This window comes from Hippoglossus stenolepis, chromosome 1 (genome assembly GCF_022539355.2).
Source record: "Hippoglossus stenolepis isolate QCI-W04-F060 chromosome 1, HSTE1.2, whole genome shotgun sequence".
Lineage (NCBI taxonomy): Eukaryota > Metazoa > Chordata > Actinopteri > Pleuronectiformes > Pleuronectidae > Hippoglossus > Hippoglossus stenolepis.
Genome location: NC_061483.1, coordinates 26,836,378 through 26,863,775, shown reverse-complemented (window position 1 = coordinate 26,863,775; position 27,398 = coordinate 26,836,378). Strand labels below are relative to the sequence as shown.

Genomic DNA, 27,398 nt, shown 5'->3' with positions numbered 1-27,398 from the left:
TTTGACAAACGGAAATTGTGAACATGGTAAAAAACATTATCTAAAAACACCAGCATTATGACATTGTTATTCAGAGCATGTTAGCGGGCTGATGTAGAGCCTCACAGTGCCTGTGCAACACTGAGGCTGCGAATCACAGACTTGGTATATTTTTCAAACTTTCAGCTTCAACTTTCAGAGCTAAATCTGGCTGCAGGCTGGCAGAGCTTAGAACAGTGTGTGAGAACACGGTGTAAATCCACAGGAGGGATCAAATGTAAATGTGCAGACTCTGAACAGCAAATACTGTCAAGCTACAGTCAGTCATGACAATTCAGCTACATACACTATCAAAATGTGATTCTGCATAGATGCAATGTGATTGACCTGTTGTTAGTAATAGTAATTTTAAGATCTCAACTGACTGAATAAAATAAAATATAATGGGACTCAGAATTGTAGGAAAAACATTAGAAAACAGGTTTTAATCAGTCTGTGTCAAAACACACACACACACACAAACACACTGAGTTTCTTTTGCACGCTATGCAAAACGTTTCACTCAAGCTAAAATAAACGCTCTGCTGCCCTCTGTTGGACACATGGGGACAATAATGACCTTCAATAAGATGTCAGAAATATTAGAAATACTCTGTGCCTTCTGCTGGTTGCTGAAAAACTCTTTGTCTTCATCCCAATCACATCCCTTTTCTTTTCCCTTATCTTTCTATTTTAAAGTTCTAGCATTTTAATTTGTGCAGTTTAATCAGAATTGATTCAAATTAATCACAAAACAGCGACACAAAGGTGATCATGGCTTGGTTTGCGTTCAACTCCTGATTTGTCAAATGTTCTTTCGCAGCATTTAAAGTGTTTCCTTTATGAAAACATGAAGCATAATCATTTTAAGTGTCATGTTTATTTTTAATTGAGCATGTCTTAAAGTTTCTGACCTTTCCCTATGCGTCGCACACTACGCAGGGCTTTTATTTCCTCACTCTCCTGGATACCATATTAACAGCTTGGCAGCAGATTACATCGTTTGTCAAAGTTTGATTAGCTGGTGTGACCTGCCCAGTCCGGACACTCAGCCGTCATTTGTTAGGGCGCTCGTGTTGTACCGCCACTCCGAGTTCAGCCGGCGGTCACTCAGAGACGAGGCCAGTCTACGCGAAAAAGGTCAATCGGACCTTTCAATGACAAAAGGACAATAGGGGATTTGTGTATCTAAATGGATATGCACAGATGTGTATGTGCCGTATGCCTAATAAATTACTGTAATGTTGTTGCATAAACTGCAGTGGTGGCGGTGGTCGTCAGCCCCAGCGGAGCAGTGTGACTCTGCCGTCCGCCTCTGAACGGTTCACGTGGAGTTTACAGCAGCCATGTCTCCTGTCGTTGGAGACTGTGATGGGCCAGGGTCACATTCATCTCCCAGTTATTGGTTTATTGTATTTGATGTTAGACCATAATGGACTGTCGTCAAACCACTGACCTTCTGTTTGCTTGTCCACCATGTGGTGAATTGCAAATGCATTGACAGTGCCAAGGATTTAACCTCTGTTAATATGGCCTGCTGCCTAAACGTGGTGAGAGCTGAAGGTTAAAACAATCATAAGTATCAGGCTGAGTGTGTGTGTGTGTGTGTGTGTGTGTGTGTGTGTGTGTGTGTGTGTGTGTGTGTGTGTGTGTGTGTGTAAAATTGATGATCATTAAACGTTTGCTTATTGAATCACTAAACTCCCGATCATGCAATCATCTTTGCCTCTGACCTTTACTCCACGCTGACTTCTTTTACTTCCTCTTCCTCCACTCACAGTGCTCCAAGACCTGTGGCCGTGGACTGAGGAAGCGCAGCGTGTTTTGCAGCAGCACCGACCCCGGGGCCAAAGCAGTGGTGGTGCCCGACAGCATGTGCAGACAGCACCACAGACCCAAATCCCAAGAGACCTGCGTCCTGCGGCGCTGCCCCAAAAACGAAAGGCTGCAGTGGATACCCACTCCCTGGGGAGAGGTAAGGAACAAAGAGACACGAAGCTCAGGGAGAAGGAGCATCACAAGTGAAATGTCTTGTTTCCAGTTGAACAATTTCAAGGCAAGCTCCGCACTAAAGCACTTGATTTGTGTTGAAAGTAAAAGGTGATGCACTTTGTGTTGAATGGAGAGGAAGACATGACATAAAAACTGTCTGGGAAGTAGAGGAGGTCGGTCAGGGGAAAAGGAATAACTGAAAGTGGATGGTAAATAAAGAACAGTATATTTGTCATATAATAATTTGTGGAATAATGATAATTAAAAATGTTTCATGCTGCACTAGTCAAATCAATTGATGACAATTTTTGTAATTCGTTATTAGGCAAACTAGGCAAAATTGTGATATGTGTGGATTTTCTTCTTTTAGCTTTCAAACAATGTAGATTTTGTGGAGGGGGCTGGGAGAGCACCCTCACCTGGTTCAGAGGATCAATCAGCGCAGGGGAGAGCTGTTAGCTGATTGGTCCTCTGGTACAGAAGGCAGCAGCAGAGCTGCCTCAGTGAGACACTCAGGGAAGAACGGAGACACAGGGACAGTCATAGGGAGACATACAAGGACTGAGACGGACATGCAGAGACACATTAAGCTGAGCTGCAAAGCCAGGGGCCAGCTGGAACTTTAAGTTTAGAGTTTGAGTTTTTGTTTGTATTAATAAAATCATGCTGAAACCTGAATGGTTTGTCTCTGGCTGCTGTGGTAAGAGCCCCGTGGCATGGTGAACTGCCACAAATTTATTGCCCATTAAATTTCAGTTTTATTTCTCTGTTATATATGACAGGATATTGATGTCACTGTGATGAACACATAAGTTTTTCCGTGTAACATTGAAAGTTACTTATTTTAACAAGATAATTTACATTATTTAAATATGTAAATTTGTTGTTAATACTCGACATTTCAAGTTTAGTGACATAACAAACTAAAACTGTTTTAACAACGAGAAAGGATTCTTGTTAAATGGACTAATTTGGTATATAATAATAAGAATTGACATGTAAAAATGTTCACCTTATATTTAAGTCAATCTGCCGTCCATTATATTTTAACAGTTTTGTTTTGTTTGTTTTCTGCTGTGATTTTGAAACGTTGGCTCGTCACTCCCTTACAGAAGGTTGGTCTCAGTATTCAGTTTCCAGCACCATGTTAGAAAGATAAAACACAGTCAAGATAGTTCCCAGAATGCTGATGTGATTTGGATGTAGAAAAGACCCCAGACACGATGACACACTCACACACGTACATACACACTGCATGCACATCAAATATAATTACTGAGAAAATACTCAGTTGAGCACTTAGTGTTTTGGCTCTTTTTCTACAGTGACCTTGTGGTGTCTGCTGCTATGATCACCCCTCTACATCACACACACACACACACACACACACTCCGAGAGTTCATTTTCTAAAACTGTCCCCCCTGCCTGTGCTGTTTTTCAGTGCTCCAGGTCTTGTGGCTCAGGCATCCAGAAGAGAGAGCTTCGCTGCGGGGAGAGAGACTCACAGGGAGGGTATGTGCCTTCAACTGCACACCGAGACATCCCTCACACTTTAATAGATCCGTGCACAAGCTCAAGACCCCACTGTGTCACCTGTGTAGTATATCCACCGAGTCAGAATTTCAGTGTCTTCAAAATTAGAAGCTCTGTCGGCGAAGTCATGTTGAACAGGCACCCTGCTCTCTCCTGCACAGGTATGCAGAGTTCCCCATACGCAGGTGCAGGAATATGGCCAAACCCTTGGTGGATCTCCAGCAGGGCTGCAACCGAGGTCCATGCCCAGAGCTCCCACGGGTCGTCCCTGGCAGAACAACCTCCAACGCTGTGGTGTTAGGCTGGTACCCTTCTCCCTGGCAGCAGGTACACTTGCTCATGCTTTGCTGCAAAAACCAAACTACATGACGGACTTTTGGTCTGATACATGGGTTCCAGTCTTCCAGTTTGAAGCTTTTGTCAAACATGTGACACACGTATGGATGTAATGGTAGCGTGTGTGTATATTTTCTTTCTCTTGAATAATCTTTACTCAAATATAACTTTGCTAATCCTCTTGCACTAACATCAATTTTTCAATCATAGCTTAATTAATTAGCTAAGGCAGACGTGAGAGGTGAAGCCACTATAACTAAGGGGGAGGAGCCTTGTGATATCCAGGTTTCTGAAATCAGGATGAGCTCTTGCTGGTTTCCAGGTTCCTCCAATGATCCATCTGTTGCTAGTACAGTATTGTAGATGTAAACCTTGACTGGCGTCGCTGTGCTGAATGGGCCTCAGTTGCCATTGAAAGCTCCGTTCTGTGACGAAGCCTTTTGGGGCAGGTTGTGCAGTTTGTATGTTACTTCATCTATGACGTAAAAAGTCTTAGGGGCCACCTCATGTAGCACAGTGTCTCATTCTGCTTGATGTGGAGCCTGTGATCGCTGTATGTTTCCACCAGAGAGAGATATGTCATGACAGCTCACTGGAGGGCAAGTACATGCTGGATGGGATGTTTGTTTTATTCAGTTCTTCTTTATCTCTGTATGGACTTTTCCTCCACCGATTCCCCTCCCTCCTCTGCTCCTTTTATGACAACTCTTTTCCCTCCATGCGCTTCAACATTTTGATCTCCTCCTCCTATTTATATCCCCACGCTCCTTCTCATTTCTCTCTCCTTCTCATCCTGCCTTCCCTTTACATTTCTGACTCTCTGCTGTTTCCTCCTGCCTCTGTCTCAGTGCTCCGTGTCCTGCGGCGGAGGGGTTCAGACTCGGTCCATCCAGTGTCTCCGGCAAGGTCATCCCGCAGCTGGCTGCCTGCCCCACCAGAGGCCTGTCACTTCTAGGGCGTGCAACACACACTTCTGCCCAGCCGCCCCCCCGGCTCCGGCACAGCGCCCCGGCTGGATGCCGGCTGCCGGACCGACACTGAAAGGTAAATTCCTCAGAGGGAAGAAACAAATTCATTCATTTTAATTTACTTGTGACCAAAGAAAAGCAACAAGTGAAACATTTTCTAGTTCCAGCTTCTTAAATGTTATTTTTAGCTTCTTTTCTTTACTTGCTTAATATCCTAATAACATGAAACTCTGATTGGCAACGCTCATTCATTGGAAAAAACAATCAAGATGTCTCTTTCGGTTGTGGGAAATTGACCCTTTCTCACTACTTCCTGACATTTTTTGCTAAACAATGAATGGCTCTCTGTACTTTAAACGATCAAATAACCAATCCAAAAATTGTATTTAAAGGTCCACAAAATTTAGTTGTTACAAAATAATTTTTCCAGTTTTTTTCTCTGCAGACGAACACTGTGTGGATCATTTCAGCTGGTGCCACCTGGTTCCGCAGCACGGCGTCTGTAACCACAGGTTCTACGGACAGCAGTGCTGCAGGTCCTGCTCCAGCAAGAGGCCGTAGAGCTCCGCTGCATCTGTGGCCGACAAGCCTCTGAAGGAAACTATACTCCAGAGGCTGTTCGGGGTGCGAAGACACAGAACTGTGGGTTTTCTTCCTGGAGTACTTGACTAATGGATTTTGGGGGAAAAATGGCAAATAAAACAGAGAATCAGTGGACTTTTCTTTAAAGAAGGCAATGTGGCTGCTGATGCTCATCTGCCAAAGCAGTGTCATTGAGTGATCACATTGAGACTGGAAAGACAAATCACAGAGGATCTGAAGACTTGTTGATGTTGTTGTTATTTTGCAGAGTGTTTTGGAAACCTCTGGATTTACAAGCCATCTAGAGAAGAGGAAAGGACAATAGCATTCTCAGCTTGCTTGTATACTTTATGTTGTATGTTTTAAAGGTGGTCTCACACGCCTTTATTTAAATTATTATGGTTCCTAATATATGATTTACAATTTGTCTGATGTACAGTGGATCTGTGACATGTTATTTCTATGTTTGGATTTACTATAGGATTGTGTCAGTTACCCTTGAATCCACGTCATGAGATTTTATGTGAGGCGTCAGTAATCGACGGTCAGAATTTGTCCTCCTCCTTCACGTTCGCTCTCCGCTCGTCTGTTCGCTGCTGCTGAATCAAAGACAGATTCTTCCCTGTGCATTCCATTCATGTAAACACCATGAAAACATACCTGTGTGTACGTAAAACATTATACTCAGTCTCGCTGTAACTGGTCGTTTTTATTTCTCCTGTATCGTTATGTTAATACAACTTGATGATCTATTTGTCTTCTCTCTTTCTTCCCTGCGCTCTCTCTATCGATTACAGCCACATTAAGGAGGTGAACAGAAGCTGTCTGCAGGCCTGGGGGAGAGGAGAGGAGGGTGGAGGGTACAGAATATATATTTGAATCAAGCTGGATGATAATGAGAAGGGGTCCACCACAGAGAATTGTCACACATCCTGCAACTCCCTTCACTTTTGAGTGTTTTGGTGTCTCTGAGCAATTCTTTTGGATTTACTGCCCATGGCCTTACTGTTTCGATTCATTACCACTGTTCTGATCTGTGTTGTCAGTTGAGAAAAGAAGAAACTACTTGTCCAGCACGGCAGACAGACAGACCGGCATATTAGGGGACTGATATTTCTGATCCAAATAAAGTTCTGGATCTAGTGAATTTAAATGTGGTTTCATAAGGGGACTGTTGGGCCTTGGCAGAGGAATGCACTGTACTGAGTGTCATTCTAGTTGATACTTGAGTTCAAATCAGTGCTTACATTTAAACTGACTTCTTTCAACTTCTTTGAGTAATTGTATTCCAGCTGCGACTTCAGCTATGACTTCATCTGTTACAGTATTTCAACTATTTAAAATGTCTCAAATGCAAATTGTTTGCTGCGAGCTCATGTTAATCTTCTTTCTCGTTTTTTTCTTCTTGATTATATCCACTCATGTAAACTTTTTCTGGAGGAAACCCTTTCCCTTATCAGTGGGTGTGAATGAAAACTTTTCCTGCTGAAAAACCAAAACAATGAGCTTAAAGACACCAGAACGTTCTGAGGGGAACTGCAGATTGATGGAGGTTTTCTGTGGATTTTACTCATTAAATCAATTTTGGTAATAAAAGATATTAACAGAGCAGGTTTAATGTTTGTATGACATTAGTGTTTTCCTTCATGCTTCAACTGTTTTGCCCTCCCCATGAACAAAGGGGACGTTTTAATGCTGGATGACCTCTGTTTGTCTGACCACTCAGTGGGGATCGGCATCACCATCGGCCTCTTTGGCAACTTCAGACACTCGATAACTTTTTGCCCCCTCAAAACTTTCATAACTTGAAGCGTGCTGAGACTTACGCTGCTTAACGGTGTTTTTCTTACGGTGATTATCCCACCCTCTCTCGCACTGCGGGGGCTGCGATTGCTCTTTAATCAACCCGTCTGCATGAATCACGGAGCCTGGAGTCCCCACATCGTCTCGGCTGCATGCTGTTTACTGGCATGCTGTGAGCCAGACACCACAAGCCGAGGCCCACGCACATTCACAGACAAATATGTCGACTCAGCTAACAAACACATATAACATGTCCATGGGGCACCGGGCTAGGTGTGAAGGTGTGCGTCTACGGTGTTAGGATCTGTGTAGGCGAGAGTATGCATGTGTAAATTGTGCGCGCATGCATGTTTATCGTGATTTGCGGATGCGTGTCTGTGTTTCCAGGTTGTTTGTCTTAAATGGAGAGGATGCTTGTTCCATACATATGCATGTCCTTAAAGCCCTGCTTATGATGCCTTCCTCTCAGTGGGGCAGCAATTTTACTGCCGAGCTGATGTGCGAATTTCTTTTTCTCCAGCTCTTCCTGCTCTCAGTTCCAGATGGGATTCCATTTCTCTCGTCCATATTGGTTCATAATAACACATTTTGATTAACTAAGCATGGGGAGCTACATCGACCCTGAGCATTACTGCAGCAGATAAATAAAGAGGCCAAGACTTGAATAAAGGTCGAGACAGAAACTGAGGGATATTTTTATTTTTTATCCTGGCTTTAATTTGGACCCCTAACCACATGTTATGAATCACAACACGTTCAGCACCAGAACAACAGTGTCTGTAGCTTTGAGGATTGAAATGTGCCCAGAAAGTCAGAATCAAACGATCATTTTTTTGTTTACTCTTTAAAGAAATCACATCTCCTCTAAAATCACAATTGTACTTCACTTTTGTAATTTCAGAGCTGCTGATGCACTCGCTGATGAAAGTGGGACGTTTGGCGTATTTATCCAAATAGATAAGGTATAGACAACTACAGTAATATAGTTTATATATTGGTAGAGACGTAATATTAATTATTGGCACTGATATGAAAATATTGACAATGCTGCAGATTTTTTGTCCTCTTTAAATTCCTGATTCATCACATGTCTTTTCAAGGACCACTGTAACAACCTTTCTCTTAAGACACCTTGTCCAAAGCGAGCTAACTGCACCCCCCCTCCAATGAGTCTGCAAAACACGCACACTGAGCCAAAGTAGATGCCCCACTCTGTCAACTCCAAAATAGGCCCGTCTCTCTTAATACCTCCCCTACCCAGGCTGATCGATGCAGGTATTTCGTTTGTGATTTCAGTATGCTCTCCAGGTCCATCTTTCCTTTTTTTTTCCAGTTGGCAAAGCAACACTCATTGTCGGTCCAGCTGTAAGTCAGGGCTCGCTGTTATTTCCAGCTTCGACATTCCTCCACTAGCCAACTGTCAGGCAGCCCGGCTAAGACGGTCGTTTGTGTGCGCTTGGCGTGCAGTGAACCTTGATAGGACCTCTCACAACTGACAGTCAGCCTAATCACATCTTAACAGAGTTCCATCTCAGTGTGTGTGTGTGTGTGTGTGTGTGTGTGTGTGGACTGCGAGAACGTGAGAGTGATCTCTCTATTTCTTGCAGGGCTTACTGCGAGGGCAGGCCTCAGAACAAGTGAGAGCTGTCATATTTCAACGCCACCTCTCTCATCAGTACCTCTGTATCAGGCAGAGTTCACTGAGCGCGTGCCCACACATACAAAAAGATAACAGACACACTCTTGCCCCTTCCTATATTTTTTTTATTTCCACCCAGTCTTTCTCTCTCTCACACACACAGACACACAGACACACAGACACACATAGACAGGGAGGCTGCCTGCACAGGGGAGCACCAGGTATTTGCTGCAGGGCGATTGCAGGTGGCTGCAGGGCTTATGAGGTGTGCGGCTGTGTGGAAGTCGCAGTGTGGGGCTCATTTGTTGCTGCCAGGCGTCTCCGCCGACGTTAAGAGATCTACCCCTCGCAGATCTCTGTGATTAACGGCTCCAGAGACGAGTGACAGCTCTGCGTCAAGCCAAGCTTTTGTGCCTGTGTCACGCTGGATGATTTAAGAGTCGGGTAAAAGACCCGTGGATATCTCACCCGCGCCCCTGCTAAGCCTCCTTGGCTCCCCTGAACCCTCGCCCTGGTCCTTAACCACCACACACTCCCAGACTGCCTGTCATCAGCCTGCTCCTCTATCCATCTCCATTTGTGTTGTTTTTTTTACACAATCCCAACCACTCCAAGCTCTCTCCTTCTCGTCCTCCTCCAACTTGATTTCTATTGCTCCTTCATCACATCTCGCTCTCACTCTCTCGCTCTTTCTCTTTCTCTCCTCTCATCTCTTTCAGGTTGTACTGTTGGAGCACCCACATCCCTTCACAACCCCACCTGCTGTGTGTTTTGTCTGCAGTGGGTGTCACCTGGGAACCAGCTGCCGTGTCTATAAATGTGTCTATACATGTTTTACAGGAGAAGCCTCTCTCTGTTGGGAGCATCGACCGTATGGTTGGGAGTCATCGGGATGATGATTTTCTACATGAAGTAAAGTAAAGAAGAAAAACGACCCTTTGCTCCTGCTTGATTAAGATTCTGTTTTCATTGATGACTGGAACATTTTGCTCACTGACGTTGGACCGTCTCACTCTGTGATGCTGCACCACGGCTCCCTGTGGTTACCTGAGCACCACTCTAACACAATCCTCCTTCTCACTTTTTGAGGATACAGGTGTAGAAACATACTAAGCAGCATTACATTACATTACCCTCCCACCTTGCATGTATGTGTCAGAACCATGACAGCCAATCATTTCTCTTCTCTTGCTCCTAATCTGATTCTGTCTCTCTCTCTGACCGAAGCAAGGTGGACACAACAGCTTTGTTTCCGAGCATCCCCGCTCAGATCCATCGGGTAAAAAGCTTTTACTTAACGTATTTTCTCCTGGAGGCTATGAATATTATTGATCTGTGTGTTTGCTGCAACTCTCTCTCATCTATCTTCCTTTGAGTGGTTGGTTTCTCATCATTTTTCCCCCACTGAGAGCTGATAAGGGTCCTCGGAGCCATGTGGGCACCAGCTGCAGCAGTGCCCACCTGCCTGTTAACCCTTCGACCTTGAGGAAGCAGTGTCCAAGTAGCTCCAGAGAGCTCCTGCTTTATACGTGTGTGTGCGTGTGTGTGTGTGTGTGTGTGTGTGTGTGTGTGTGTGTGTGTGTGTGTGTGTGTGTGTGTGATACTTGTCTTTTCCCCTTAATGTTGTATTTGTTCAGTGTCGGTATGTATGTGAATTAATCAATGTAAAGCAGAAAGCTCATCCATTTCACCTTGCATCCTCTTCCTCCTCCTCCTCCTCCCTGGGGATCCATTGCTTGGATTGACATCAATATATTCATATGGAGTCATATACAGCGTGTATACTACATGTACACACACATGTATAAATACACATGCACACAGGCAGTCTTTGAAATGTTGTATTTGACGGTGGAGAAGGCTTCAAGCTGCCGCAGGCACTGGAGGAGAACGTGGCAGCACTGATCAGTTCCTTGTCTGACCACCAGAGGGCAATGCTTACCCAATAATTCCAAAGAGGTGTCGCCCTCCTCCATCCAAATTTTAAAGCTCATTTTAAATGCAAATTACAAACAACATCAACAAAGAACAACAGCAAAAAAAGAAACATAAATCATACTCTCTTACACCTACCAGATACATGCAAATAGATTCCCCTTGATTTCTTAGTTCCCCAAACAGAAGCATTGACTCATCTGACCTCTGCTGCCGAGGAGTTAAACACGACAACTGCAGTATTCACATTCCCAAACTTGATTTTGACAGGCGTCAGTTCAGTGTTTGTAACAGTCATAATTTATTGATGAACCGTGTACTCACACTGGCCGAAGGGGAATACAATCGCACAACAGATATGTTAATTCCAGACCTATCAATTTTTCAGACTCTTTGGTCCGCCATGCCAGACGAATCTCTGAGGTGATCCTTCATTTCCGCCCCTTGCGGATAAAAAGACGAATAGCCGCAAAAACAAGCCAAGCTTGATTTTTTAGACCACCGGTGATTTCCTAAGTAAATGAAGTGCGCTCCAAGCATGTCGAGGGCAAAGCCGAATTACAAATAATCAGGGGGAAACATCATCAGACAGAAAGAAACGAGGTCAGAACTATTACTGATTAAGTATTACTTTTTTTGTGCAAGGCAAGCAACAAAAGTGTTAGGGCGGAAAGTGAAGTGTTCTCCTTCATTGTGGAAAACAGCAAGGGAGCTTGTTTGTAGGTAAGTGGCCAAGGTTAGAAACCTCAATAAATCAAAGCCACGCGAGTGTTTCAAACAAGGACACAGCAGTGGTCACACTACGGCAGATGCATTATTTTCAGATACACACTTTAGTTGCCGACATCCTCGTACCTAATGACTGTACTTCCCACATCTGGCTCACAGCGCTCCCTGTGACTTGACCTCCCGCTGCACGTTGACTTGTATCGAGTGGCCCACATGGTGGATGAAGAGCCTGAACATCAGGCCCACCTTCAACAGCACTTTTATCTTATCTAGGCCTTTATGGGGGTGAAGAGATTGCATTTTGAAAGTGAAAGGCCTCATGCTTGAACAAAACGCCTCTGAAGTGACATGCGACAGATATCCCCTGAAACTTATTTCAACTCAATGGGGGGAATTTCTGGATGTTTCGAATCGTCTCCATCACGCCAGCGTTAACTTTATCTCTGGCAGCTCAGATCAGTTTAATGGATCAGAATGGCTCGATGAAATTTTCATGTCGAGCTAAAGCGGTGTTCCGCAAACCGAGGCGAGCTCCAGTTAAATCGCTGCTGCTGCGTGTCATCCCACCTCAGCCTCACGTTGCTTTAAATACCCCAGCGCTCTGTGGGGGCTGGTGTGACTTTCATATCAAGCAAACCTACAGCATTTACAGGAAGCTTTAGAAAATTGGTGTAAAAAGGCACCGGTAGCGTCCATCTGTGTGCTGTTAATCTTAGATCTTTAAATTCTCAAAAAAAGTCAGTGATGGAGGTGTTTTGTGATGTCTCAGACAGCATGAGAAGAAGCTATTTACTGCCGTTAACATTGTGTGTGTGTGTGTATTTTGCTGTGTGTTCTTGACATGCATGACATTTATGTGTGTGCTCACGACAAAGTTGCGCAGGAATAAATCACAACTTTTCCTAAGACAATAGTGACAGTTGCGATTCGATCTCATCCCGCTGAATCGTCTGTGGCTGTCAGCAACTGCTCTGAAATGGAAAGATTTATATATATATATGCAGACGGAGGTAGAGAGAGGGGGAGAGAATGAGAGAGACAGACAGAGACGGAGTGAGAGAGAGGAGTCTGACAGATTTCTGTGACAATGTGCCTTACAGCCACTTCCTCTGTGCTTTTTACCCGGTGCCTCTGGTGAAGTACACACATGAAAGTGAAGGAGGCTTCACATGCAGCCAAATCGTCGAACGGCACCATTACAGATACAAAACATCTGTCACCTGAAGCTGGAGTCAGTCGATTTGACGGCTTGGCTCACCTCACTTTCTGCAGCGTGTTTACTGGGAACTTAAACGGTGGAAATATGACAAACACAAAACCAAAAAAGGCTCTCAACACACACACACACACACACACACACACACACACACACACACACACACACACACACACACACAATAAATAAATCACATTTTACAAATGATTCCCTTTATTAGACGGAGCACTTGTAGCAGCCAGGACTACTCTCTAAATATACCCCTTTTGTTCTCTCTGAATTTATATCAACCTCTGTCGACAGCATTCACAACAACTATGGATGCAAATCCAAATGAAGCAAATCAATCAAACCGCCTGCTCCTTCCCCCCCCCCCCGTCCTCATCCACCCACTCCCCACCAGCAGAGAAAACAGCTGCCGATAAAGTGGAGCTAAAATGAGAAGTTTGCCTCCGCTCGGGCCGGGTTTCCTTCGGAGAGCAGCAGGGAGTGAGTAGGGAGAGCGGGGAGAGGTGGGCAGGTGTGTCTGGCTGTGCTGGCGAGGTTCACGTTTCCCAGTTACCTTTGCTACACCTCGGCTAATCATCTAGCTCAGTGGTCGGTCCACGCAGCGGGAGAAGCCAATACCCCGTCCCTCCCTCCCTCCACCCTCCCCATGTTGGCCTCAATTAGTGGGGAATTAAAGTCCTGCTCCACGGATGGGATTCATGGGGGACGCTGCTCCTTAATTACAGCAGCTCTCCATGTGCTGCTGGGGACTGATTGCGAGGCAAGACATCCCCCAACCCAGCACCACCCCTGCCCTACTCGGGGGTGTATGGAATAGAGCGTTGTTCAAATCAGCAGGCAGATGCAGATTAGTTATTCAGCTGATACAATGGTGCAGAACTACAAGTGTCACTGTGACTCTCTTCATTTTATTATCCTGCTGCCTACAACACGTCCAGGGAGAGAAGAAGCTATTTTTTAATGCAGAAATAGTCAACAGCACAGCTGTGACAACGTCTCTGTTTTTCAGGCTTTTTTCTCAGTTTGAAAGTAAACTCTGACAAACTTTTGGAAAGCAAAACTTTCCTTCCACCTTCATTCGGGCTAATTGTCTGTGGGTTTTTGCAGTGTGTGTGAAATGTACTCAATGTTTCAGACCATATGCTACAAAATATTTCCTCTTTGAATTAAAGTTATGTGCTTGATATAGTTTTTATCTTCCTTACAATTATTCATGTGTTTTTCACACTTCTTCTCATGACAAAAATCTGGAGAGCTAACGTAAGTGAAATCGTTGCCTGGCTCAGTCAGTGTAGTGAGTTGAAGTCAGAATCCTCCTCATGTTCCAAATGTAGAATAGGGACTGAGAAACTACAAACAGCAGCATGAAGTGTCACAGGATCTCAGTACGATTTTTAATAAGACCGAGGTTCTTGACCTTTTTTTGGAAAGGTTTCCATAACCCGAGCTATTAAAGATTATGAGTATTAGGGTCACATAAAGGGGAAAAATCTTAATATTACAAGAATTAAGTGATAATATATTAGAATAAAGTAATAATTTTACTCTATGTTGATAATATCAGAAGATCTGCGTGTTCCTGCATCATGTGGAGCATCTTGTTTTACTTTATCCTAAATTTCTCTCCGAAGAGAGAACCACACAGACCTTGAGAAAATTGCCTCTTCAAGAATTTATTCTATTTATTCTTACATTATGATGCTGAAAAACTCCAATTAGTTTTCTTCAGTATGGTCCTAATACTCCACTGCATCAAATAGAATGCCTTTGGATATGTTTTATATTTCAATTGAGAGTTAGGACAGAACAGTTTAGCCTATAGGCTACTACAAGCACCACCATGCTACTGAAGAGTCTGAAAGCACAATATGTCGACACTGGTGGTTATTTGAACTCACTGCGTCTGAAGTCGTGGTTGTGTTGCAGCCTTCAGTGGAAAGTTTCCTCTCATCTGTCGAATCTAACTCTGCACAAGTAGAGTATGTGTGTGTGTGCAAACTGAGCCATGGGTCTAAATTTACAATCACCTTTAGGTAGCAGCCACTTTCTCCAAAGCAAAACTCCTTGTAGCAGCGGATCAGGTGACGGCTCCTTCAGCTGCAGCTGATTTAGCAGTTGAAGGTGTCAACCAAGCAGTCCGACCTTTTATGCTAAGTTACCAGCGCACTGTGCATCTCTCTTGCTTCTGTCCTTCTGTATGTGCTGAATGTGCTGAATATTAAGAGGAGATCAGAAAATGTGTCATTCTAAAGGGCACAGGCATAAAATGTGTTTTGCTTTTTATTCCTGAGGACTTGCAGTCTTTAAAGGGGCCGTGAGGTCCAAGGGAAATGTGACATAATCAAAGAAATGTAGATTTAAATGTTTGTTGTTCAGCTTATCTTCATTTTCTAGCATCTTAATGTGCTGTGACGCCACTGTGAGGTTGCAAAGGTTCATACAGGCTGCAAAAAATATGAAGACGAAATGTTTCAAATGACAATGTTTTGTGCATAATTGCTTTTTCTCTTTAAATGGATTGTAATGGATAACAGAAATGTCTGCATAAGTGTGTGTGTGTATATTTATGTACGTATGCTGTACCTACAATATTCTGTTTTACCTTTTTCTGTTTGTTGCTTTGATTAAAAAATTTGACCAAAAACAAGGAAGCAAGCAAGAAGAAAAACAAAACAAAAAACAAAAAACAAAAAAAGCAGTGTTGACTGGACCCTCGTGCACCTCGAAGCTTGGGATGTTCCGTGTTCCGAAATAATTTCACACATCTAAATGATACGTACCATAAGGGCTACGTCATAGGGGGTGCTATTGATTCATTTTGCCACACCCATGAAAAAGACCCATAAAATATGTATATGGTTCATGTGCAATGTTTCCTTCCTCCTTCAGACTCACAAAATGATCAGTTTCAACAGCAAAGTAAAACAAAAACAATTAGGAGAAGTGAATACTCACAACTATGTTTTTCATCTCATGTATGCAATGGGAAATCAATGCACATAAAAGCGTATAAATGTATATATTCCACTGACTGCTGCCACAAATGCATACTCGAGAGTATTGTATCCAGAAATAGGGCTATGAAGGGCGCTGCACTTGTGCCCCTCAAAGGGCCTGAGCTTGTGATGGTTTGATATGCATTCTTTATTTTGGAGGGCAGGAAATTACACAGCCTGTTTCCACAACCCACATCTCAGTGTGGCTTTCTGTGAAAAGGTTGGAATAATAGCTCTTTGTTTCTGCACCTGTGCGATACCAAAAAACCCAGAAAACCCTCCTTGAATTTCTATGAAAAAGGCCACGAGAGCCACTTGTGACTGGGGAGCAGCGGCGGGCTGAAGTGGCTGCAATATTCTGGAATTAGCAATGATAGCTGAATACTCAGGGGAGGCAAGTGGGTACACATCTCCTTATGTTATTTTTACATTTCATTTTGAAAAGTCAGAGGGAGAAGAGAGGGCGGGAGGCATCCATTAAATGTATCATTTGAATTCTGCTGCCACTGTGAGCGTCCACCTCACATCAAGTCTGGCGCTACGAAACAAGAAGCCAAGTATCAGCTAACTTCAATCGTTTTGTCTTTGAACAGCACATGACAACCTCCAGATTCACAGTTTTGTATTCAGAGGTAGTATTCTCCTGTCGAAGCCCGTATCCCCTTTGAATAGACTCGCCTTTGGTGAATTAACTAAACTTTTTTAAAAGAAAGGCTCAGCCATCGCCCCACAAACTACAAACATGGCCTATTTCTCATTTCCTGAGAAACCACATGCAGACTGTATCCACCTCGTGGCTCTGACAAATGTCACCGGGCCACCTTTCACATTGGATTCTTGTATCAATAGTCAGGGAGGTTTCATAAATCAGCCGAGACAAGTTTTTCCCAATCTTCTCAGGGCTTAGTTTTACAGTGGTGTCGATGGCATGACAAATGAGAACCATTGTCACTTTTGAAGAAAAAGGAGAGAGGGAAATCGAAAAATAGATGGATATAGGTTGAAAAGAGAGGAGGAAGAAAGAGGATGAAAAGAGTGCTGTGTCGTGACAATACCAGATCAATCAAGCATTTTTTAGCTTCCCTGGACCCACTGACCCCAGCTAAAAACACTTATATTCTTATTTTGATTCATGTCAGAGAAAATAGTACAGTTCTCATGTGCGTGTGCATGTAAGGGTGCATAACATCTGTGAATAACTATCATGGAGGAGTGATGGACAGGAGGGGAGAAAAACAAGAACAGCAATGCATCAACGGCAGAAATGAAAGTAATGGTTAAGTGTGTCTGTGTGTGGCTGCAGCATATTCTTAAATCAGGAAGGCATGCAAGAGAAACGTGAATGCAACATAAAATGTGGACTTAAATGAAGATGAGAATGTTAAATGAAAATGGGAGGAGATGGAGCAAACGTTTTTACTCGAAACTAGCAACACCATCTTTTGCCCAAACCTACAAAAACATTACAGAACAAGAAGATAATGTCGATGTCAATCTGAACTATCAATAAAAACATTACTGTATTATGGTAAGATTTCTTGCATTTGCAACAGAGTGAAAATGTTTAACAAGAGCATCAGAGATTATGCAAACAAGGACCAATTCATTGAAGCTTATTGGACTGAACAAATGATTTGTCCGAAATGTGAAAAGATCCTTTAGCCTACAGGAAGTGTTTCCACCCAACAGCTGAACTGAGCACCATTCAACAGAAACCCATATTTCATCAATGGAGAGTCCAACAACTTTGAGAGGTCATGGGCCCTTGTTTGACTGACAAGTGATGTCAGGGTAGAGCACTAGTGACACCACAGTGAGGTGTGCTACAGATGGTGATAAATAAACAGTATACAGATTGCATTCACCAAACATGCTGAAACAAGGCAGGGTCCTGTGTTATGTAATGCTTCAGGTTTTGGTGGAACAATGAACAATGAAATACAGCTCAGGAAGTTCCTTTTCAGCAGCAGATCTGTAAACTCGACAGCATCACACAGCTGTTAGTTTTACTCAGGTAGGAGAATGTAAAGGAAGGAAAGACGGGACTTTTTTTTTGCTGAAACAACTGCTTGCTCTGGCTTGAGAGTCTGTAAATGGTGAGAGTGAACCGTAGACTGTGTATGACGATGTGTCTCCACTTTCTGCTGTTGTTGAGCTAAGATATTCCAGGTACGGCTGCAGCCATCATTCTTTTGACAACGTCTGCACAGTAGTCATCATGGTTTTGAGCTGTGGCATCAAAGTCCCGCCGATACACGTCCTCAGCCGTCAATCATGTTTCGCACCGTTTAGCATCAAATGACTAATTAAAACTAAAGCACACAAATGAGTACTTGAATATTGCCTACATCAGTGTGGCAAGAGGTACCTCAAATTACAGAAAACATCTATGAAAAAAACTTATTTGATTTGTACTTTCACTCCATAGTTCAGTCCATGCCCCATCCACTAACATGTAGGAGTTTCTGTCCTATACTGCAACCGGCCACCAGATGGCAATAAAGATGATTTGGCTTCAAGAGAGAGCTCTTGGTGCCAACGGGGGTGTCGATGTGCTGTAAGCAAACTCATGTGATCTCCGCAGCAGAATGAATACGTTACATCCTGCCTCCATTTGCTGCTTTCCCCCCCCTCACCTTGTGATCTGTTGTGAACACATCTGAGCAGAGACCCCCCTCGCTGGGTTGTGTGAAAGGAAACCTCTGGAGAACGTCCAGGCCCAGGTCATGTCTGAAAACAGCTTCTGAATTGACCCTGCTCATATTAAATGTCTTGATGTCATCCATGATTAATATAAACATTTGGATTAATGATCCAGGTCTTCTACATTATACCAAACTTATAATATAGTAAAATACACCTTCACTTGAACCTTATATATCAGAGGTTTCTGCTGTTATGTACCAAGAGTTTTCACATATTCACTCCTGAAACTTCTTCTGACTGAGGTGAATGAGACTATTTGTGCTTCTCTAGGCTTTGAAAAAAAAAACCCCATTTGATTCAATTTCACCCCTATTTTATAGTGGTGGTGGCAGAGAGCTCGGAGCCTGATATCTCAAAACTTCAGCAGATATAAGCAAACTATCTGCATCGCTATAGGGCTTTGGGTGAAGTGAACCATTACTTCAAAATGTCAAAAATAATCCTCAGAGAATAATTGAAGCTGACGCCTTCCTCTTCTATAGAAAGTTACCCCAAGAAACAGGCAAATGAGCCACTGTTGCCCCACCATAATTAAATGCATGAGTCATGTTTGAGCGTCAGAAACAACCTGAAGGTGGCCCGTGTCGCCACAGTGTCAAGAGAGCGATGCCACTCTCAGTGGTGCCTGTTTGACACCCTCTGTTTAAATGTGAAAGCAGGGATTTTGAGGGTTTGGCAGTTCACACAAAACGGGGATGAAGGGAAGCAGCGGGTGTGTTAGCAGCGCAAAATTAAAATGTCATTATGTGTCTCTATTCTTAGCCGAGACGGCTGCGGGGATCTCCCACATCTCTGACTTTGCTCCAAGAAGTGACATGTGGTTTCACAAAAGTTCACAATTTCATGTAAAATCCCAAGAGGGACTCGAGTGACATCGTAACCTAACATCACATCCAACAGGATTCAAATATTGTGTTCACAGACTGTAGCACACATGAATGCAGAGGCACCTCCCTCTAATAATAGTTAGAGCTGTGAAAAGGATTATCCAGACGAGATAACATCGAGGTTTCGAGGTGTCACTGTCAGGTTTAATAACACAAAAGTCTCTTTTTTTTCTTGAACTCTTGCAATGTTCGGCTGACTGGAGATGGAGAGATTTTAAAAACCACACATCGAAACACAAAAGTTTCATGATCTCAGTGCTTTCGGGTCCATGCATGCATTAATCAGTTATCGAACACAAGGTTTTGCCCTATGCAGTGCAAATGATTGAGTATGGGTGGTTTGAACACAACAACATGTCTTGAATGGGAACAAGAGGGAAATCATTGCAGGGTGCAGAGGGCGAACAAACAAATTCTACTGAATATAAAGCCTGTATGTGTTTTCATAATGATATGTGCATTTCTCAGAATCAGTGCTTAGCATAATTACTGATGGCTTTGTAGGTCGACACTAATGAAAGCCTTTCTTTTAAATGTCATACAATCACTGGTTTGTTTAGGGCAGAAAAAACAGCTCTCAGGTTCTCCGCCATGACAGATTGGGTTTATATCTCCACAGAAAAATCTTATTGGGACTTTTTTGTTCATCTTATGCATGCGCACGTTAAGGATTCTTTTTTTTTTAAAGAAGTGGAACTTGGGTGATATTTATTATTATTATTTTCTTTTAAAAATGTAACATCTTAAGAAGATTTTTCAACCTTGCATATTTTTTTTCAACAACCACAGCTTATGTGGTTGCGTTTGTATGTGTTAAGCAGGATATTGTTAATCATCCTTATATAGATCAAGTTCTGAATCGAAACATACTTTTACCTTTTGATGAAATTATGTTAACACAAAGTTCATTTCCAGAGCTTTTAATTGTATCTCACAGTCTTCATCACATTCATGGGGAGCTCTATGATACCCTCTGATGAAGACTATGACATGTAATGCTAATTCTGGGAAAGGCCAATAGGTAGAACTTGTGATCAGATAATTTTGTCCAAGGTCAAGAATGAAGATTTGACCCATGCTAGAGGTCTAATGTTTAGTGGGTATAATGTTTGACGTGTTCCCCCTGCATGGCATGCTCACATTTGCTCATTAGCCCTAATCACAAAGTACAGATGAGGCTGAGGCACAAGTCACTAATTTTGGAATAATTTCCAAAAGTATTGAACATAAACAAATTTGTGATCTGTTTGAAGTGCCAGATCAAAAGTTAAGGAAGTAAAAAAATTACCAGGTTATATCCTCTGGGCACCATGAATATCTCTACCATATCGAATGACAATCCATCTAAAAGTTGTTGATGTATTTCCTAAAAACACGTTCAGTTGAATCCAACCTCTGGGAGCTTCAGGATGAGGACAGGGTAACGTGTTGCACTTTTTTTCTTTCTTTTTTTTTTATCATGTATCCTGTATTTTTTTCCTGGTCTCAAAGATTCACTCTCCGTGTGGAGCAACAGTTGCCAGCTTTCTACCGGCACCGGTGCTACTGGCAGCGGCTGTGACACTATAAGCCAGCCAATCACATGTCATGCTCTGTTCAGACTGCAGAGAGCTCACAAAACCTGCACGATTTTTTTTTGTGCTATTTTCTCTCCATTACCATTGAATCAGGCTGTCAGTTTAGGCCTTGTATTTTCAGCTCAACTCCAATCCTCCTCCTCCTCCTCCTCCCTCCCTCCCTCCATCCCCTAGGCAGTGTCATGGGCATAAAAAGCAGCCTGTTGAGCAGCCATCAGTCTGCTGGCATTTGATCAATGCCCAGGTCCCTTTGTGCTGCTAAGCGACAGATAAAAGAGGCTGTTATCAGCTCCACAACATCAGCCGCAGATAGCTTCGTGGCAGCGGCAGAGCGGGGCCGGTGCGGGGCTGAGGAAGGAGGGGAGAGGGGGGGGTTCACACTTCAGCAAAGTATCAAGGGGGAGAATTGGAGGGGGAGGAGAAGGGGGTGAGGACGGGGCAGCGCACCGTAGGTCAACGCCTTGATACAAGGTTTTACAGCTGTCACCAGCCCTCTGGAGAGAAACACGGGGTGGAGGAGATGAGGAGATGAGGGCATGGACATAAAATAAAAGGCAGTCAAAGATTACGGGCGAGAAATGTTGTAAGAGCCGACCTGAACCTGCAGGAGAGGGAATTGGACTCTGTTGTCTGGTTGAACTATGCGCTGTTGACTGTGACTGCAAAGAGCACGCTGCCAAAACACAAGGCAGCAGGCACGCACATCCACAATCTAACAGAAACACACACTCCATTTGAAACAATACACTAATATATGCTCCTGCAGTATTCATCTAGATATGTATCTATCTTACCTCCAGAGGAACATGACACAATCAAATCTCCAGTTCTGCCAATGCTCACTGTCTCCAGCCCCATAAAAACACTGCCCTCTCCGCTTTGAAGAGTCAATAAGCAGCAGTGGTTGGTACGTTTGTGACGTCTCTTCTCACAACGACTCTGTTGACAATTTTGTCAACACCTTCCTCTGTTTGAAGGAGACAAATATATTCAATTTATGGCAGCGCTTTGACTAAAGCAAACAGAAAAGTTTATACTTGTAAACAGCCTAATGGATTGAAGTGTCCAATTCTGCAAAGCGACGGATGGTACAAATGAGCGTCGCTGCAGAACAAAACGGATTCTGAAGCAGTGCGTGACAAGCAGAGTAATGACACGATGCTCACAGGGCTTTCTTTTTTGATGTGGATTACTGGGAGCGACAAAGAAAACAATGGAATGACAAAAGGCTGACAAGACTGCGGATATCAGCTGCTATTAAAGACCCCGGAGCGCAGACAGAAATAGTCTGTCTCTACCCTAATTTACTCAGGATGGGAGGTGAGGAGAAAGTTTTGAAAATTGTTTCACAAGATGTCGTCTTATTTAAAGCGAACAGGCTCAAGATCGTACCAGAAAATATCCATAGAGAAAATCAGAGTGGAATGCAAATAGTCTCAAATTAGGGAGAGACGCAAGGTGGGCAGCCGTCTGCAGCCCAGACACATTTTAGAGGCAGTTTTTAAGATCAGTGCTACACTCAGGGACAAAGACATTAAAGCTGCTTTCAGACAAGCACTGAAGTCTGGACATTTTCCTAAAAATACAAGGGGCTGTATGTGAGAATGCAAAAGCTCCAGACATATCCTGAAACATTTCCTGCTGGCTGCCTGGTCAAATTTCCAGAAAATGTCCTGGTGAGCCCACGTGGGAAAACAGCAGACAGACCCTAAACTGAAAAAAGGGTTAAACACTGAAGTATCTTATATACAATAAATTATGTTTAAAATAATTATCCATTAATAATTTAATTTCATATTACCATGTACTTCCTCTCCCCTTAAATATTGAAATATTGTACTTTCTGCTCCACTGCTCCATTACTTTTAAGAGTAATTTTGTCAGAGAAATACTTTGTGTACTGCTGAGTACTTCAATCTATTGCATATCATATAGACATGATCAAACCAACATACATATGTATGTATTTAAGATAATATTCATTTGACTTAGTGATATAAAAAGCAGGGGAACTTAGGTTTAAAAATAGGATTAGTTAAAATGGTAAACATGTAGGATCAGCCACTTCCACATGGCTGGCTTCCTCCTTTACTTTCCTCTTTCCATAAGGAAGACGCAGATCATGAAACAGTGTGGTTCCCTGTGGAATAATCATCAGTACAGAGCTACAGTTTGTGTGTGTGTGTGAGTGTGTGTGTGTGTGTGTGTGTGTGTGTGTGTGTGTGTGTGTGTGTGTGTGTCTGTGTGTGTGTTTGTGTTTGTGTGTGTCCATCCCGCTGCTCCACCCACTGATCTCAGAGGTAGGTGATCTGCAGACTCTCTGTCATGCTGAACCTCTTCATAAACACTCCATGTGTTAAACTGACGATGTTCACGTGCATGCGGCCACGTGTAAACACCTGCCGCTGTTGCGCGACACGTGTAGATCTCACCTGTAGAGATGTGAGCGTCAGTGCTTTATTATCAACAACTACTCACATTGATCCTCAGCAGGAAGCACCGTGTGCATGATACAGGTGGAGTGTGTGTGTGTGTGTGTGTGTGTGTGTGTGTGTGTGTGTGTGTGGGGGGTGGGCGGGCTGCTTGTTTTTGTTACATATTTCAGACTTTTCCACCATAAACACTGAGCTAGGCTTCATTGGGACCGAAGCTTAGTCCCGTTAAGGATCGCTGCGCAAACCTGTGTGTGTGTGTTTTCTCTACCTTTATTAGTTTTTACTAACTGCAGTTCAGTTTTTTCTTTTTAGTCTTTTATTATTATTATTATTATTATGTAGTTTCCTTTAATGCAAAGCTTGAAACTTACTTTCATCCTTCTGCATTCCTCGATTTGACCTCATTCTTCTTTTTAACAATTGTATCGTGCTTGAATTTTGTCACACATTTAGTGTTTTTATTTGTATTTATTCTGTTACACTCGTTTTTATTTGTTTTTATGTTCATTTTTATGTATTGTTACTTGTAATTTTGTTTTGAGAAGTACCAGATAACATAAAATATAATTATTATTATAGCATTGTTTCCTTACTGCGAGGTGTTGTCGAGCTTTGTTCGTGAATCCCAGGTCACAATAACACCAAATGAACATCAAGGTAACGACAAGTCTCACTTGGTATTTTCCACCCACTGGTTCATTGATAGAGGCAGAGGGAAAATGATTGTATCCATGGCAACCATCAATACAATTAGCCTAATAACTAGTCATGGAGACTAACAAAGTACGTTAACTTGCTCGATTACTCTTTATCTAATTGTAATTATACCCCTCTTCTATATGAGGGATTCGTCTGTAGCCTCCAATGTGAAAGGAAAAAGGGTTTTCCTCTGTTTACATGTATTTGTAAGTGATGCAGCTGTCATCATCAGCTCAACTCAGATTTTTTGAAATGCAAAAACAATATGATAAATCTTTGCATTAGCAGTATATTAAGTACTTGTGGTAGATGCACACTGTTAAATGTACTGTAAGGAATGCAGGACTTACAATTTTAAGTATTTCCCACCAACAATATTCCAAAGAAAATAGCAATAATTACATTCCCACCCATTTGAAACCATTATATTCACAGTTGTAATTTTAATCTTGTTTCAGCAGCATCTCCCACCTGATAGTGGGTGTCCAATATGACAGTTTGAGAGAATGTTTCCTCCTTTTTCTAAGATCTGCTGTGATTGACTCTGCATGAGTGGGAGAAGGCCTGAGGGGAGTCGGGGGGGTGAAGAGGTAGGGGGTACGGACAGGAGGGTTTGTGTGTGTGTGTGTTGATGGTACGAAGGAGGGTCTCTAAGTAGTGAAGGTCTGTTTGCTCGCCGGAGGGGAGAGGGCTCGGTATCAGAAGTTGCCCACACAGCCAAAAAAGCTTTTCACTCCTTAAAGTCTTCTCAAGGCGATGGTCGGTGAGAGAAGCAAGAAAACCCACCGTGATGCGCCGGCCTTCCCAGAGCTTGTGTTTCTGCTTTTGCCTCCCGCTCGTCTTTGTCTGCCACTTTCAGTCTCTTTGTCTCTACCTCTTATTGTCCTTGTCAGTTTTTTTTCTCCCTGAATATTAAATGGCCTCGTTTTTGTGTGTCCATGCTTGCGTGGTTCGCGATTCAAGATTGCCTTATTTGTCCCAATTACACAGACAATTAAAGTGCAGTGACCGACATTCACAGTGCGTTCACAGACTTAATGAATTAAGACTAAGTGTAGACATAAACCGCGCTCGCACTTCCCTCCCTCCTTATTCCTGCAGTTGTAAAGCCTGGCTGAATGGAGGCAGTTTGTACCTGATGGAGGCAGTTTAAACGCAGGACAGGAGGGGGCCGCAGATAATTTTTACAAGCCTGTTTAGGAAGAACTGTTTGTGTGTGTGTGTGTGTGTGTGTGTGTGTTCCCCTCTTACAGTTGGGTTGCAGATCAGTTGCTACATCCTACACCCATGAAACAAGCAGAGGATTAAATGTAGAAGGACACCGTGAACTGTGTATAGTGACATGTTACTGTCTGTACTGCTGCCTGTGAGCACAGATGGAGGAAGGTGTGATAGGGCGCGAGCAGAGAGAGGTCAAAGAGAGGGAATGAGAAAAGTGAAGGCTCACAGTTTGTTGCCTTTTATTTATGCAGAGAAGGCGGACTGAGAGAACCTGGTCACTTTTAGCGCCCTTTGACTTTACACTCGCACACATCCTGACCCTGGGTCCTGCCCACGAGTCTGCTTCTGCTGGCAGCCCCCACTGCCTCAAGGCATTTCACTGGAAGATATAATTTCACTTCCCCCATAATCTGAAAACTTTCCCCTTGAAAGGAGATTTCAAACTGAATTTAAGGTCACGAACATGAAATATAAGAGATATAAGACTGAGCAGCCATGTAGGCTTCACTAAACAACGTTACTACCTTGGTAGAAGAAGTACTCAAATATTTCACTTAAGTAAAAGTACAAATATACAGGCAAAATGTTCTCAAGTAAAAGTACCACATTAAGTAATTAGTAGCTTTTTTAATATACTTTGACCAAGTGTACTGTATTCCCTAATGCAACAGTCCACTACATCATCATGGCTGAGTCTCAATAGTAGGGTTGGGTATCTTTTTTTCTGATACAGAACCAAACGAAGGTCAGAGGTAAGAGCAGCTTTTTTTTGGAAGTTGAAATTGAACATTTAAACTGTTAACAGCATAAATCACTTAAATACAGAAATATAAATAAATGCAAAACTTCTGACAAATTTACATTTTTACACATAATATATAAAATGTAACATAACTCAACTACAATAATTAAACACTACAGAAAATGATTATCACCTGACCAATAATGGTCTCTAATGAAAAATATAGAGGATATAAAAAAAGGAGAAGATAATATATAACTTCAGGCTGTTTCTTTGGTTAAGTCAGAACCTCTGTTACACTGGTTGCTTGCTCATATTTGACACAGTAGGGATCAGCAGTGATCATGAATAAATACAGTATACCGTATCACAATTTTCAGAAATGAACTCTGGAGAAATGTCCACACAATGGGGTCCGAACTTTCTCAGGAGTTTCACACATGAACGACGCAGCAGGAGATTCTCTGGGCAGAACCGTTCATAATAACACAGAGATCTCTGAAGCGTTCAGATGGTGGTGCAGCCTGCGGGAGGTAGCACATAATGTATAAATCTGCTGCAGATATCATGTGTTTGTGTTTCCATCAGCACAGTGGTCAATAAGTGCCATACAAATGTAGATAAATGACCAGATTTGTTTGCACATAAGAAACCTCCATGCTCCAAAATTCCCTGACAAAATTCTGCCTCACACAATCACAGAGTATTCAGCATTTTGTTATTCTGCTTTATTTCCTCATTCTGCTTCCTCTCGTCGATACCGTGGGGCTCCCAGACTGTAGACTACGCTGTCCAGAGGGCTTGTTTGTAGCTGGTTGTCAGGTTAGAATGATCATTTAAGTGAAGGAAAAGAGGGTGAGGAAGTACATGCTGCACAGAAAGTGTCAGCTGTGTGTCTTTGGGGAGACAACTCTCTCAGACCTCCGAGTCTTGCACGAGGAGGCCTGCAGGCTAAGAAAAACAAGTCGGGGGTGATGCTGGGTTAAGGCAGGTTTTGGTGTGTGTGTGTATGTGTGTGTGTGTGTGTATGTCTGCTGCCTTGTTTGCAGGCCACACATCAGGCGGCAGATGGCTAGAAACACTGCAAACCAGGGAGATTGACAGGCTCTATCTTGTGTCTGCGAGCTCCCATCCACCACTTGTCCACCATGTGACATCGCCTGTCACACCACTTTGTCACGGCAGGGGGGGGGGGGTTGTAACACACGTCCATGCACAGACACACATACACACACCCTCCGTTTCAACTTTTTAGATCAGAGTGCGAGAGTGGGAGGTGCAGGGGGAGACGCAGAAAGACAGATAAAGGCAGAGGGGGAGAGAAATAGATTTCGTATTCACTGGGGAGAAAAATGAAGTGTTGTTCAAGGATCTG

The 27,398-nt window shown here is 43.0% G+C and overlaps 1 protein-coding gene across 2 annotated transcripts in view; it reads left to right on the top strand.

Annotated features, from left to right (window-relative positions):
• The window catches only part of adamts18 (ADAM metallopeptidase with thrombospondin type 1 motif, 18), a 58,513-nt gene extending 52,332 nt beyond the window's left edge, over positions 1-6,181 (top strand). For both annotated transcript variants that reach the window (XM_035160512.2, XM_035160514.2), the window contains 5 exons: positions 1,799-1,993; positions 3,452-3,522; positions 3,705-3,870; positions 4,728-4,923; positions 5,293-6,181. In XM_035160512.2, the coding sequence (XP_035016403.2) occupies positions 1,799-1,993; positions 3,452-3,522; positions 3,705-3,870; positions 4,728-4,923; positions 5,293-5,408 (744 nt within the window). In that variant the 3' untranslated portion in view covers positions 5,409-6,181. The remainder of the gene's footprint in view (positions 1-1,798; positions 1,994-3,451; positions 3,523-3,704; positions 3,871-4,727; positions 4,924-5,292) is intronic.
• The last annotated feature ends 21,217 nt before the right edge of the window (positions 6,182-27,398 follow it).